Raw genomic sequence first — 16,663 nt, 5'->3', positions numbered from 1 at the left:
GAAGTCCTGATAGGGCTATAGATATTCATTGGTGGTTAAAATATGTTCAAGTTTTTATTTTTTAGTTGTTTTTCTTTAGGCTAACAAATCCTTATTTTCATCCTGTTCATTTGATCGTGTAAATTATACTTTTAAATTCTATTACCAAATTGTTAAAATGAAATTATAGTTATGTTTTTGAGGAATCTTTTGAAACACAAACAAATATTAATAAATAGATCTGGGATTAATATCAAAATAACTACAGGGGGACAGGGAGATGCTGGATTGGCCAGAATCGGTAACTGTTCACTTAAGTATGAGTCTACGGAGACTCGCTATTTTCAAACCTATACAAAAGTAGGTAGAATTTTCCATAATAAAAAAATATTTTCAATGTTAAAAAAAAAAAAATTTCTTTTCCTCTACTTACCATCTAGTAATTCTAGAGTAACTGTAGGATCGACATATTCCCACCAATGTTTTCCATCAGTTGACACAGGAATCTCCCAATTGGACCATTTGCAAGCCAAATGAATACATACACATGCTATCACTGTTGGTTTGTACTGAAGACAGAAGGTGGTAAGGTGTAGACTGTTGTGGAGCAGGTTTGAAAACGAAGAACCATAGTAATTCAAGTATGTAAAACAAAGAAAAACATTTACCAGTAAGATTAGAGCACAAACATAATTATAAAGGTTTTCTTCAAGTCGAGTATATAAAACCTTATTTTTAAATTAAAAGCTAACACTATAGTTATAAAATTCTAATACTAGATTATGAACATTCTCCACACTGTGACTCCCAGAGCATTATATTAATATTTTATCAATAGTAATATATTAATATTTCTAAATTTTGAAGTACTTTCACTTCTTTATAAAAGGAGGGGAAGACATATTTCCAATAATCAGCATAAACAAGTGTAACATCTTAATTTTTTGTGGTATTTTTGCTTCTTTTGTAATGTCATGGCAAAAAAGTAAAGAAAAAGCAGAAGATTCTCCATAAAACTGCCAAGGAATTTCAACATCACATTACAGAATGAAGTCAGAATCAGGGATTCCACCATTTGATGTGGGTTAACAGAATTCTCAAGTAAGTTAAAAAGAATCTAACACTTATCTATGTAAACCTCTGTCTTTTCAGCAAAGCCACAGAGAAAACTTACCTTTTGCTGAACAGCTTCAAGGCCCAATGTTGCTAAATACTATAAAAATGCTACTTTTCTCCTTCCACTTTATGTCCCAAATTTGGGCATGTGATAACACGTTACAGCATGCCTTTTCTAACCAAAGTTTTAAATTTAGTACTTTCTTTTTGTCGTTCAAAACTCCTAGGGATAGGAGTTAAATCCCAACAACATATACCTAAGAAAATATATTGGTATTTGCCAATCCAAAGTTTTAAATAAAAGTTAAAACAGTGTCACAAGAAATTAAGGACCATACAATGCTACTTTGGTGCCCTCCTCCCCAATGACCCATTTAAAAAACAAATTTAAGGCATTCATATATTCAATCCAGAACAGAATTATGTATTAGATATTAAATGCTTTAAAAAATTATTCTTTCAGTTCAGTTCAGAATTGATGGAGATGAAAAATGTTCATCAACTGCAAACCCACACCAAAATTTTTATGTAAAATGAAAAGGAAGTTAAGTTTTCTTAAAGTAAAAATTGTATTTCTGCAAATCTAGACACTGACAGGACTTGGCTAGTTCTGATTTACTACTAGTGGGTATTATCTGGAAAAAAACCCAAGTTATATAAATTTTATTTATTAAAAAAACTTTAATGATTATTTTAAAGTTAAAATTGGATCAATGTGAAATTTTAAAAAATTGTCATTTAACTATAATTGTAAACTAGAAATAGCTTTATACTTACCAAGTTGCTCGAATTTCTACGTTAAGTTTAGCTCTTTGTAATCTTTAGCTGCTATTCAGGCTACCAATTTTAGACTTATGCACTCACAAATCGAGAATATGTCATCAGAAAGCACCACTACACTTCACAATGTGCATTTAACCCCTCTGTGCCAAAAGTCCCTTGTACAATACACCGCAAAGCAGACAGGAAGGTACCACCACAGTAGATGGTCCAGTCTCCTGTTGCAACAAGGGTAAGAGACACATTGAGGGGGCCCTGCATTAAAGGAAGCTATAGTGTGCTACAACAGTGCAACAAAGAGGGTCAGGATAACAACCTGTTGGTAGCCATGAAATAGGATGTCTGTGCCAAATCCTTGCTTGCTGTAAGAAAAGAAAAAAAAAAAACGAAGACAATACTGTCAGCTCTAATGTGCTATCATCAAAAAGTTCTCAACACAACAAAAACTTCAAAGTTTTGTACACAAAAAGTAAATTTTACTTACTACTTACAAATATCACAAGAGCGCCATCATTTTCTATACTACTGAAAATCTTCAACAACATTCACTCAAATGTTTCTTGCTATCCCCCAAAGATCTGAGAAACAAGCCGATTTGCTTTTAGCTAGCCAGTTACAAGGGCTAAACTTGTTACTAAGTTAAGCATCTAGTCAGCTAAAAGTTGCAATAAAGCATTCTCCTGGATTTAAAAAAAAAAAGAAGAAGAAGAAGAAGAAAAGATTTTGAAGTCTAGTACAAAACACAAAGAGTTGCCTGCCAGACTTAATCCTCAGTCATCATATTTAAGTTGGCTTAAGTACTTCCATCCAAAGAAAAGAAAACAAAACAAACCCCCACCCCCCAAACTCAAGACAGCACAAACTGCTGTTTTTCATGCTACTAAGCATCAACAGAGAATTAACAACCTAGAAACATCCCAAGGGCGTAGATATAGAAAACTCCACTGCATATATATTTCTTACAGTATCCAATTGTCAACTTTAGAAAAGATACACATACTCTAGGCAATCAGGATGCTTCAGCACTGGTCCCCAAAAGAAAAGCAATTTTTAACAACTAGTTTAAGTCATGGAAACTGAAAATAGTAGTGCCCCGCTCACTTTTTTTCTGCTTTCTTATTCTTCCCAACGGGGATTCTTTTGCTATAATTTCCCTTTTCCCCCAATTACATTCATAATCATTGATGTACCTTTCCCCTCTGCTCACCTAGGATCAGTTCACCTCAACTCACCCCTCTCTAACAGGCCTCAAATTCTTTGCCCTCTATTTTTATTCGTGGCACCTGTAATCCCTGCTGCCCCATGTGGATCACCAACATAAGGTATACAAAAGGGATTTGGGCTTAGCAGAGTTGTGCTAAGGAAGAGTGTCAAAGCATCAGATGTCTTGGAGGCAGTGTGACTTATGTATGGCATTCTTTCCTGGTGGGGAGGGAAGGAGAAATCACAGAAATGAAAGGTCCCTGTAAAATGACATTAGCCAATTCTTCAGCAAAGTAGCATAATATCAACTTTCTCATCTTGGGGTGGGGGTGGTGGGGAGAACCTTAAAGAAACCAAACCACTACTACCCCCCATCCCCACAAAGAATCAAAATATGTAGAGAAGGAAGTAAAAATAATTTTAAATTGCCATAGCAGTTTTCACCTCAGAATATATCTAAATTCAAAATAACCTATTAATAATCAGTGTGCAACACAGGAAGAATGCAGGAAAAATGTTCTTTTGTTAGCAGAAAGTTATAACAGAGCAAAGAAAACAGACACCAAACATGAAACAATGTTTTTAAATGGAGTGAGATGTAAACCATAGTTACCTGAAATGTTAGTCAGACAAAATGAAGTTAAACATATATAAAATTTGCACTACAATTTAAGAATTGATCACATTTTAAACATTAACAACAAAAAATTAGATTTAAATATTCTGTTTTGGATAAAATATCAAATTTGCAGTTTTTGTGAATGTTTTTAAAACTTACTATTCAACTTTGCAAATGAATGGACTTCATGTCTCTAGCTTTAGATATATGGGAACACGTACAACAGCTACTAAACTTTAAGGATCTTAACGATGACTCAAATGTCACTATAATACCAAGCTGAAAATCCAGTTTCGTTTCCTACTGTGTGTATTTTAAGCTATAAAAGTATCTGTGTATATGTATTTTAAGCTATAAAAATGTCTTTCTTCACCAGGCTTAGTTTAGAGCAAAGTTATATGGCTCTCCATTATTCTAATAGAAATAGCTTACTCTAAGGCTTTTTTTTTTTAATTCAACATGTACACTAGTTATCTATATGAATTCTATACTACACTGTAATTCGGTGGATAAAAATGTGCTATCAATCATATTCAGATAACCCTGAAGAACAGGAACCATAATTAAATATGTTCTACTTTGCAAGTCATAACAGGTGCTAGCTATTAAAAACCAAAAATAAACAAACAAACAAGGTACTTTCTTTCAGAAGTCCAGTTCTGAACAATGACACTGTGACAACAGGTTTGTTTGTTTTAAATATAGCCATTAACATAATAAAATCCTACGTAGGTATATGAATTCAATTTAAAATGAATAAAATGTGAGACTTTCAGGTAAAAACTAAAAATCAAAAAAGGCCTTCAAAAGTCTTACCCATTCTGTTTAGAATAAACCTAAAGAAAAGAAGTCTGGTAGTAAAAGAATGAAACTGCAAAATTTAATTTTCAAAAAAGAAAGTAACAGAAAAAGGCACACTGAAGGTTCCAAGTGGTTGCTCTTAGTACAGTAACACTTCAAATGGCAAACAGGAAAGAAGAAGTAAGAAGTAGTGTAACAACATGCAACTATGTAAAAAATATTTCTAGGGATACATTAACAGATACATAGAATTCATTAACAAGAGTAGAAAAGTGTGTACCACATGCTTTATAAGCAGTAAAGCAAATAAAAAAAAGTTCCTACTCCTGTTTTAAAAGGCTTAAAAGGCACATCACATGCTGCCTGTATCATACTATATACTTCCCCATTACACACAAAAAGGAAATTATTTTTAGAAATGCTACAGAACTTTGAAAAATGTATTAAATCTGTTGTTTTCAAATGAATATGGGGAAAACATTTCCAAAGTGGCAAATCTGCTAAGACAATTTTTATCTGAAAGACATGAGGACGGCCTCCAAATTCTTAAACTGTCATCATTTTCCTAGAGGTCAATGAAAGTTTGACAGAAACCAGAAATTTTCTGTGTGTATGTGTTAATGGTCAACTTCTTAAACATTAACTAAAATGGGAACTGGCTTATTAGCCTAATAAGTAGGTTGAGAGAGTCCTATTAATTGGAAGCCCTCTAGTTTTTTTACTGAAAGATTCTCACCTAAGTTTAAAGGAAGCTAATTCACCACATACAGAAGAAGATGAATAGGTAGATGTAGAACAACAAAAGATGTTGCTTCAAAATGGTATTTCCCCCATTTTAATAAAACTCATTCAAATCAATTATAGACAATAAAAAGTATTAACACTTAATTCAGAAATTTCAAAGATCACTTACCTCTTACTAATTGGGTACATTTCACCACATCTGTGTGTGGATGTTCAATGGTGATCTCAAAACCTGAAATGAAAAGCACTTTTTTCCCAATCACTTATCACACTACAATACTTGACTGAGAAATGCCATTCATCAGCACAACCATAAATGTATAATATATTGTTCATTATTAAAAAGATCCAAAGGCAAAGTTATTTTCTGTCACTGACATGCTCATTATACCATCAACGATGACAAATAATTTCTTTTCTTAAAAAAAAATTTTTTTTTTTCAACGTTTATTTATTTTTGGGACAGAGAGAGACAGAGCATGAACGGGGGAGGGGCAGAGAGAGAGGGAGACACAGAATCGGAAGCAGGCTCCAGGCTCTGGGCCATCATCAGCCCAGAGCCCGACGCGGGGCTCGAACTCACGGACCGCGAGATCATGACCTGGCTGAAGTCGGACGCTTAACCGACTGCGCCACCCAGGCGCCCCAAATAATTTCTTTTCAAAAACAATGTCCACTTAGGAAAACTGATAGCAAAGTTATTTATAGATTACGGGAATAGTTATTAAAAATTCTGATTTACAATTAATTACGATTACCCTCAGGTTAAAAACAAACTGAAATATATGAAAAATACAACCATTAATAAAATAATTCAATTATATAATATATATATATATATATACACATATAGGTTTTGAGAGAGAGAGCACATGCGTGTGAGTGGGGGAGGGAGAGAGAGAATCTTAAGCAGGTTCCATGCTCAGCACAGAGCTTGACTCAGGGTTCAATCCCACGACTCTAGGATCATGACCTGAGCAAAAATCAAGAGGCGGATGATCAACTGACTGAGCCACCCAGGTGTCCATGTAATATATTTTTAAAATGTATTCCAACTCTCCTTTTTATAAGATGTAAAAAGGGTATGTTTCATAAATATAATCTGCCCCATAGTGGGAAGAAAGACCATTTCAATGATTTATGGTCCTCTTATTTTCTTAGTATGCCTTAAATCAAAGGGTTTCAACCAGTTAGTTTATAACTACGTCTCATTAATAATAAAGTGATTAAGACAAGTAAACCTTGTAGCCTCAAGATTCTTTAAATCACTTTTTCTAAAACCAAACATAAAATGCTGAAAGAGCTTTTAATGTCTATTCAACCCTTAGGTAAGGCAGGCTTTTTTCTTTTTCTTTAAACAGTGGAGGTCGTTGGGGTGCCTGGGTGGCTCAGTCAGTTGAGTGTCCTGACTTCGGCTCAGGTCACGCACGGTTCTTGAGTTCGAGCCCCGCGTCCTGCTCTGTGCTGCAGCTCAGAGCCTGCTTCAGATTTTGTATCTCCCTCTCTGCTCCTCCCCTGCGCACACTCTGTCTCTCTCTCAAAACTAAAGATTAAAAAAAAAATTTTTTTTTTTAATTTTTTTTTTTTTCAACGTTTATTTATTTTTGGGACAGAGAGAGACAGAGCATGAACGGGGGAGGGGCAGAGAGAGAGGGAGACACAGAATCGGAAACAGGCTCCAGGCCCTGAGCCATCAGCCCAGAGCCCGACGCGGGGCTCAAACTCACGGACCGCGAGATCGTGACCTGGCTGAAGTCGGACGCTTAACCGACTGCGCCACCCAGGCGCCCCAAAAAAAAAATTTTTTTTAAGTGGAGGTCACATCTAGCATCTTCAGAAGCAGTAAACGAGTGACATCCTAATACACAGGTAATCTAGATTTATAAAGTTGTTGTGTGATCTATTTATATTTCTACTGTAATTAAACCTGCAAAACCATACTTTAATCAAAGCCAGAGGTGTATACTGTCAATTCTAATGTTCCCCTTAAAATATAATTTTCCTTTCAAACTTTATTACACAAGTCTTTATAAATTTCATATTTATATAATTTTATATAAAAAATAACATGCTAAGTCAGTGGATTTGGTGAGAATAAGATTTTCACTTTTATTTTTGTATCTTTTTATACTATTACAACATCAAATAAGTTGTATCTATTTCAAACAAACTACTTTTCTAATAAAAAGAATCTGTCATGATGGGAGACTATTACTGCACTTCTCTTCAATGATTGGGAATGGAGTAACATATGAAATAACTACCATAACGAATAATGGTTATTTATGACATATACACCATGTAGTCATTTTTTATACATTATCTCTCATTCTTAAGTTCACAATGTTAAGACTTAAGACATTATTACTCTATCCTGCATATACAGAATGGAGGTACACAAGATCAAAGAACTTTGCTTAAGTTTACAAAGCAAGTCAAAGGCCTACAGATTTAAACCAAGATCTCCATAAAGCCCATGTGATTCCATCACACTTCGCTAGGCTCTTCCAGAAGTAATATATGACTTTATACAAGATAAACCTTCTCAGGCCTCAATTTCCTCATAAGTAAAGTTAAAGATCAGAATAAATAATCTTTAGAGATCACTTAAACTGCATGAAACTTGAAGACAATATAACTTTTAGAAGGGGATGATGAATGGTTAAATAACTACACTATGTCATATTAAAAATGATGTGATAAATTCATTAAAAACTGACTACAAGTGCCATGAGAGCAAAGACTGCCATGAATACTTGTGCACATTACAATCATATGCAACAGCCTTTCACAATGAAAACTATGTTTACCATTCAATTAAATTATGCCAAATGAAATTAAAAAAAAAAAAAAAAGTTTTTCTTATAACCAGGCTATACTATTCTGGCCCCAAACCTTGTTTTAAAATGAAACATCTTCAATGATAAAGTTACTCCAGAAATTTTTTTCTTTCTTTAGAACACCACAAAAATAGCATCAGCTGTGAGTACATACCTAGGGTTTGTAGCATTATGGTTTCAAGTAAAACCAGTTCTTGAGTCTGTTGAAGGTAAGCCTGCCAGGTAAAAATAATACTATTAAAATGCTTAAGATCAACACTATGAGACTACGGGACCGCTAAGTCTCATGTAAATCACAGACTGATTACAGAAGAGCCAGATTAGTTTAGGAACATGAAGGAAGTACATTGAGGGTGACAGGGAAATCCTATATTTTGCAACCAATCTAAATTGAATTACTTCTAATACAGGATATGCAAACAAGGTAAATAGCAACAAAACCCCTCAAGACAACGATAACATGAAAGGAGGTAGAGCTTCATTGAAAACAACAAACGCTCCAACCTGTAACGTAAAACTTGACATAGGCAGTGGTGCTTCAAGACACTTTACCAAAGGAAGCACCAACTCAAGTAAGAAAATCAAATTCAAACCTGCCTGTTAAAGAAAAGGCTTATCAATTCAACCTAAGATATCTCAAGTGGAAATTCCTTAACAGTCAGAGTTATTGTGTAGAATTTCCTCTCTTTAGAGAAGACAAATACAATCAAAGCAAACCCTCAAATCTCTAGATTAAAACATTTTAGATGTAAAATACCAAAATGATGTATCATACACCATGGGGAAACAGAAGGCCTTCTCTTTCAACTTCAATAAATTATTCTCCTACTGCAACTGCTCTGGGAATAGATGTATGAAAAAAATTTCTATCACCGTCAAATTTCTTAAATTGTAACAACTAAGGTGATAAAAAAAAATACATCATCAATATTCATGTAAGGGCATGTTGCTAAACTCAAGAGTGAAAAACACCTCTATTTATGCCCCATTTTGAAAAGGTCACTAAAGTAATTTTTTAAACATAGATTTCTATCATTTGAACAATACCCTAAGTATTCACCAAAAATAATTCCGAATTTATCATGTTAATAGAAGTTACAAGAACAATCTTTGCATCATCATACATTCTCTATTATTAAATGGCTAAATCATTATCTTACTCCTTTAAATGCCATTATCTCAGTGCATTTTTACATATGACAGAGATAACTATTAGTATATATGCATTAATAAAGGAACAATTCTGTGAAATTACTATTTACTGGTCTACAGGCAAAACCAGAGGTCTTTCTTTCTTTTTTTTTTTTTCCATTGCTGACATATTTTAAGAGTTATTCATCTTTGGTCTCAAATGCACCCAAACAATGGAAGTGATATAAGATCACCACTACATATTATCACAGCTTTGCTGTGAAGATAAGCAATAAAATGTGAAACACTTAAAACCACCTTTGAATCCCAGCCTTAACATGATTCAGAATGATACTGAAATTCATGTATATACACGAAATATGTTTCTGTTAGATCACTCCCTGGTATTGCATTCCTAAGTGGTAAAAGAAATAAGCAGCAGTTGGAAGGCAACGCCAATTGAATTATTTTTACATACATCACATTTAGTATCCAGCAGTGGCTCTAGGGGATGAAGACAAGCATGTGCTACTTTGATAACATGTTCAAGTTTTCGAGCCTGTTCTTCCACTTTTGCAGCCAAAAATAATGCAGTAGGTGATATTATCTGCAGAAAAGATAAAAATTTGGTGATTTAAAAATAAAAAATTTTGGAAAAACCTTCTACTTTCTAAGGTGGGGCGTGCAAGGAAGGAATGTAGTATTAAAAATATGAATTGTGACTTGGGCTATAACAAGACGGATGTAAGAGTTTTAATAAAGTGATTCATTAAATAAAACTAGTTACCCTAGTTTCTAAAACTTGCTTTACTGTTTTGCAAATAGAAGAGCAATGGGAAAAAGGAAAAAGACTTACACTTGGGCAAACTAAAATAAAGTTTAACTTATTATTAATGCATATTGTGGAGGTAAAATAAAAACTCAAGCAAAATAATAAAGTCGTAGCTTAAAAAAATGAAAAATAGGTAAAATATACCTAGATTTTCCTTCTTTTTAGATACAGCCACTACTTTCTAGGTTTCTTTTAAATTAACCAACAATTCACTTGTGTGGCTAAGAGCTACGCAATATTGCTTTAGGACAGAAAAAGGATCTACAAGGCAAAATGAGAAGATTCTGAACATGAAATTGCTACTGAGTAACTCTATTACTTCACTATAGCAATATTAACGATAGCTAAAGAACCAGATAATGAACATGTAAGATAAATCAACAGAGTAGAGACATTGCCAAATGGAGATCAAGAAATAAGCAATTTTTTTTTAAGCTTTAGTTAAGTTATATGTTCTTGGGATTGAAGTATAAGAACACAGCACTATAAAGACATTGACTTAGACAAACATCAATTCTGAGCAATATTTACCCAAAAAGTAATAAACCAAATTTACTACTGACTCAGAAAACAGGCATACTCTAAATTCAAATAATATTCTAAGATTACACAGAAGAAATTTTTCATGGGAAGATGATTTCTAGAAGTCAAGATTCAGGTTATTTTTCAAGAGATGAACATCTGAATCTTACTGTATCTTAGGGATCACCAATCACTATACAGAAACAATGCCAGAAGAGGGAGGGGAGGACAGAAAGAGGCATTAAGCATGCTACATGATTTGGGTAGTTAAGGACAAAATTTCTGAAACCAGAAGGTAGATTCTTTCCTCTGAGCTTTTAAAACAACTTATAAATAATGCTGAGCCATGACATTTAATCACTGGATTTTGGATCTGAAAGGGACCTTCTCTAGCTAGTCCAATTTCATTTGCAGATGAGTAAATGGAGTGAAAATGACTTCAAAACAGACGTAAAATTACATCAGTTTGGCTCCAAAGAACAAGTAATGTTATCTTAAAAGGACTGAATAATTTCAACTTGGACTTTCCAACTTATTTCCATCTTTCAAAATTAAAACAAGGAAAAGACTTAAAAATTAAGAATACTCAAAAAGGCAACTTACTCTTAGTTTTCTTAGATTTAGAATAAACTACTATTATTCTTTACCAAAGATTTAATTAAGTAACATGAAAATTAGTTAATATTCTTGAAATACCAGTACAACAGCAGCCATACAGGGCAGGGATTTTTCTGAAATATAGAAAGTACAAGAGAGTGGACAATCATTTCCTATCCCAGTTATTTTTTCCACATACTGAGAATTTCCTATGCTACCTACTTTAATTCCTTTTCTACTTAAATGTTTACCTCATCCTAAGGAAAATTCCTCAGTCAAAATGAAGTGCCCTTCTTTATTCAATAGGACACTGTGTACACCTCTGTCATTGTACTTTCGCTGTATTCTAACTTCTGGCTTACTAATTTTGTCTGCCCTACTAGTCCAGAAGCAGCTTAAATATAGACACTGAATTATTCATTCACGTTCCCATTGTCTTGCATTGTGCAGCTGCTGTTCAGTATATTTGCCAAGCGAATGATAGGTGGATAATCCACATATAAAATATAAAGGCACCAATGTTAAATTCTAGGTATTCCAAATCCCACAGTAAAAATCTAACAGCCAATACAAAGGTAAGAAATGCAAGAAACAATATAAGATACTCTCAGTGTCCCACAATCTCTCACTTTTTACCTAATTCATGTCTAAGAGGGGAATGGCTAAGCCGGCCATCAAATGCTAGCACTATTTACCAAAGAGTGAAGCAATACAGGCTCAAGCCACATGTCACATTAGACTGAACTTAATAAACTTTTTTCCTAAGTGCCAGATGATCCAAGATTTCTCTTACTTGCCTAAAAGGTACCTTCTGAAAGTCTCCAATGAGCTTTTCCTGGCACAGCCTCTTAGGATTCCCAGTGATTGCTCCATTCTCTTCAGACTTTTTGTAAGCCTCAATAGCAAGTACTTTCAAACCACAGACTTTTTTCTCCTTACAATATAGTCTCAATGGAAACAAAGTATGTTTACTAATGAATGATTCTAAAATTCTACAAATAATTAAGAAAATTAAATATTCGGAGAACTAAGCAATGATCTTCAGGGTAGATTCCTGGTTTATTTACCCACACTCCTCACAGAAGTCTTTCTGTTCCCTCTAAATAGGGCTCAATTCTCATCCTCCTCCAGTGCAACACTAATACCCAACACTCTTCCAAAGTTCCTGGTGAAATCCACTAACTCCATTCACATTTCCTCCTCTATAGCCTGCAAACATTTTACTCCATCAGGGCTGTAAAAACAAAACAAAACAAAACACCTTTTTAGATAAATACTTTGTGAATATCCATGTGAGGCTTTAATTTTAATTAAGAATGACTAAAGAAGGTAATCAAGCTAGGTACCTCTGCTTTTTTATATAGAAAGTGGATTTTGCTGTGTGGCTTACTGAAAGGAAAAGAACTCCAAAAAGTTTTAAGTAATGGCTATGTTATTAGTTGGCCTGTGGCTTTTAAAGGGAGCATCCTTTTGAAGGCAACAGACATTCATCAGTGCACGTAAACTTGGTTCAAAGTCAAAGAATTCACACCAATACTGGAGTAGATACTTGGTTCAAGGGAGCAACTACAACCTGAGATTTAGCTCACTGGGGACAAGGACCATGCACGATCCATCTTTGTGTTCTGTTATCTGTTTTAATAAACTTTCTTGAATTACTATAAATGAAGGAAATAAAAACTGATTTTTAAATAGTGTCAAGTTTGTCAGCCTAGCAAATGTACAACTGTTTCCAAGGGCTATCACATTCTCAAAACAAGACAAATTTCTACAGAAATATACCATACAAATCATGGAGAGGGGGAGGTAGAGGTGATGAAGCCAGCTGTAGCATAGTAGTCAGGGTGCCTCAGTGGAATCCTGGCTCTGTTATCTGACTAGCCTAGGCAAATTACTTATTCTCTTTGTGGCTCAGTTTCTGCATCTGTAAAATGGGAGAAATAGTATCTGCTTATAAAGTTGTGGTGAGAATTAAATCAATCAATATACATAAAGCACTTAGAATAGTGCCCAGAGTAATATGTCTGAAATTATTATTATTATGCTGTAAAGTACATTATTATTATTATGCTGTAAACAACAATTGTGTATTGCTAATGCTGATCTTAAAATTTAAAGGTGATTTAACATGCTTTTAAAAATTCCCTTCTTTCTTGCTCACCTTTTTCCTTCCACAGTTAAACTCAATTCTTTAAAGGTTCCATTGGAGCCCTAACTAAGCGGATTCAAACACACCAAAATGATGATACACGACATTACTTCAATGATTACACCAGTATTCCTTTCGTCCCTTTCCCCTCCTTTCACCCCCTTCTCTTTTTCTATTCCTTTATATGTTTCCATTCCTACCTCTTGATCTGACTCCCTTCCTTCTCCATCCTTTCTCTTCCTGCCCATTCCTGGCCGCTGTCTCCCCCTTCTGCTCATGATGCCCTCACTGCTGACATTCTTCACTCTCCAATGTTGGCTTCAACCTTGATATTTGGAGGCAAGGTCAATTTGAATGAACAAAAGCCACTGATGATGGCCATACCAGTCAATTTCAAATGAAATCATTCCGGTCTTCATCCTTTTAGAAATATATTTTCTGCATACACCTTATGTATACATTTGTATTTAAGAAGCCACAGCTGTTTTATTACTCTTCAAATTTAAATTTCCTAGTCCAAAAGAGTCCTAAGAGAAACAAAGAAAAGACTTCCACATCTGCCTTCTATTTGCTAATACATCATCAAGAAGCTTATTCTAATCTATTGTTATTTTTCATCTTTGGGTCCTATAAGCTGGTGAAGCCATTTCTTCCCTGTTCGTTAACTGCCTCCAAACTCCCCCTCTCCTAAGACTAGGATAACTATTCCCTGTGCCTTCAAAAGACTTCATTAATATCCAGTTAGTTCTAGGTATCACAGCTAAAAACTGGGAAATCACATGCCTAAGGCTACAGTTAAAGAAAAGTGGTAATGGCATAACTTTAGAAGATTCCCAGAAAGGTCTAGAATATGAAAAGAGAAGTATAAGCTTAGATATATGGAAAAATAAAGGGGGGTAATGGCTCCTCAACAAAGAGGAAAATAGGTTAAAATGTCCATCTGTTAATAACAAAGATCACTGGAGTGCCTGGGTGGCTCAGTTGGTTGGGTGTCTTAACTCTTGATTTTGGCTCAGGTCATGATCCCAGGGTTGCAGGATCGAACCCGCACTGTGCCGGAAGCCTGCTTAAGTTTCTCTCTCTCTCTGCCCCCTCCCCTGCTCACGTGTTCTCTCAAATAAAAATATATTAAAAAAAAAAAAAAAAGTAAAGATCTCACCAAGCTTGACCAATTAAGCCAAAATTTCAGTACAAACTGGTTTACATCCTTAATTTTGTTGTACTGAAAAGACTGACATTCCAGTATTACAAAAAATGTCATTAATTCAGCCTGGTATTTTAGTTTTCCTACCCATATAATTATGTGTGAGTGTAATACTGTCAACATAAGAAAATTTATGCTAAGAAATACAAAAGTCTTCAGGTTGGATGTTATTTTAGATTTCTAATTATATCTGAAGAGAGCTGGCTATATAAGACTGAAAAATACTATTATTCAGTACTGCTGAAAAGCAGTAATAATTAAGAGAATAAGGCCTGATTTCCACAGAATAACAACATTATATTTAAAAGTATTTAAATGCTTACTGTAACCTGACATTTAAGTATTTATTTATGGAGGATAAGTTACCATTATGAAACTTACAAAAATGAAAAAAACTCAGTTAAGTCTCTATTTTCCCTTATACACTCAGCTCCTACCAGCCAATGGTAAATAGTCATAGAATATTGGGAAGCAACTTGCATAGATATTCAAATATTCCACATCAATCTTTCAAAGTCCCCTTTCCCTCAGATGGCTAAACAAATAACTAATACTACAGAAGACTTAATATTGTGGACAGTATTCCCCAAATTGATCTACAGATTCACACAATCCCTGTCAGAATCTCAGCTTCTTTTCTGCAGAAACTGACCAGCTGATTCTAAAATTCATATGGAAACACAAGGGATCCAGAAAAGCAAAAACAGTTTTGAAAAAGAACAAAGTTAGAAGACTCATACTTTCTGAATTCAAAACTACAAAGCTACAGTCATCAAAACCATGTGGTAATAGTATAAGGAAAGACATAAGGATCATGGAATAGGATAGATTCCAGAAATAAACATTTAATTGGATGGAGGAAAAACAGTCTTTTCAACAAATGGTGCTGGGGCAACTGCATATCCACATGCAAAAAAATGAAATTCATCCCTTTCTTTACGCCATATACAAAAATTAACTAAAAATGGATCATAGACCTAAATTTAAGAGATAAAAACTTGTAAAGGAAAACAGGAATACACCTTCATGACAATGGATCAAGCAATGTTTTCTTAGATATGACATCAAAGCACAAGTGACAAAAGAAAAATCCTAATAAATTAAATGCATGTGTTACATATGAAACCATCAACAAAGTGAAAAAGCTAACCCATAGGATGGGAGGAAATATTTGCAAATCCTGTATCTGATAAGGAACTGTTATCTAGAATATACAAAGAACTCTCACAACTTAATAAAGAGACAATACAATTTAAAAAATGGGAAAGGGTTAAGTAGACATTTCCCCAAAGATACTACAAATGGCCAATAAATGCATGAAAAGATGCTCAACACCACCAGTCACTATGGAAACGCAAAATGAAACCATAAGCTACTATTTTATACTCACTAGCATGCCCATAAGATGGCAATAATAATAATAACGATAATAAAAAAAAAAGACAGGGGTGCCTGAGCAGCTCAGTGGGTTAAGTGTCTGACTTGATTTTGGCCCAGGTCATGATCTCACAGTTTCTGAGTTAGAGTTCCATGGGATTCTCATTTTCTCTCTCTGCTCTTCCCATCCCTCAAAATAAACTAAAAAAAAAAAAAAACAAAAAACAAACAAAAAAAACAGAAGATAGCAAATTGTGACAAAGATGTGGAGAAACTGGAAGGAACCCTTAATGCAATGCTTGTGGGAAGGTAAAATGATATAACTACTTTGGAAAAGTGTGGCAGCTTCTCAAAATGTTTTCAAAAAGCTTTCCAAGATTACTGAGGTCTATAGAGTTACTATACAACCCAGCAATTCCACTCCTAGGTATATACCTAAGAAAAATGAAAATGTCCACACAAAAACTTGTACAGGAATGTTCACAGCAGCATTACTCACAATAGGCAAAAAGCAGAAACAAACCACATGTTCATCAACTGATAAATGGATAAATAAAATGATGTATATCCACATGATGGAATGTAAAAAGGAATGACGACAGTAAAAAGGAATGAAGTACTGATACATGCTACACCATGGATGGATCTTGCAAACGTTGTTAAGTGAAAAGACCATATATTATATAATTTCATTTTATATGCAATGCACAGAATAGGCAAATCTACTGAGAGACAGAAAATGGTTGTCCAGGGCTGAAAGGGGGAGAGA

At 34.3% G+C, this 16,663-nt stretch overlaps 1 protein-coding gene across 6 annotated transcripts in view; it reads right to left on the bottom strand.

Annotated features, from left to right (window-relative positions):
- CCNT2 (cyclin T2) overlaps nt 1–16,663 on the bottom strand; it is a 41,131-nt gene that overhangs the window by 10,366 nt on the left and 14,102 nt on the right. For 4 of the 6 annotated variants that reach the window (XM_030327655.2, XM_030327657.2, XM_030327654.1 and 1 more), the window contains 5 exons: nt 9,692–9,820; nt 8,237–8,297; nt 5,412–5,474; nt 2,192–2,237; nt 413–576 (listed from right to left, as the gene is read on the bottom strand). In XM_030327655.2, the coding sequence (XP_030183515.1) occupies nt 413–576; nt 2,192–2,237; nt 5,412–5,474; nt 8,237–8,297; nt 9,692–9,820 (463 nt within the window). The other 2 variants (XR_003971246.2, XM_030327658.1) reach the window with 2 other exon arrangements.

This window comes from Lynx canadensis, chromosome C1, assembly GCF_007474595.2.
Source record: "Lynx canadensis isolate LIC74 chromosome C1, mLynCan4.pri.v2, whole genome shotgun sequence".
Classification (NCBI taxonomy): domain Eukaryota; kingdom Metazoa; phylum Chordata; class Mammalia; order Carnivora; family Felidae; genus Lynx; species Lynx canadensis.
Note: the sequence above shows the minus strand (reverse complement) of the source record. Positions and strands in the feature narration are given on the sequence as shown.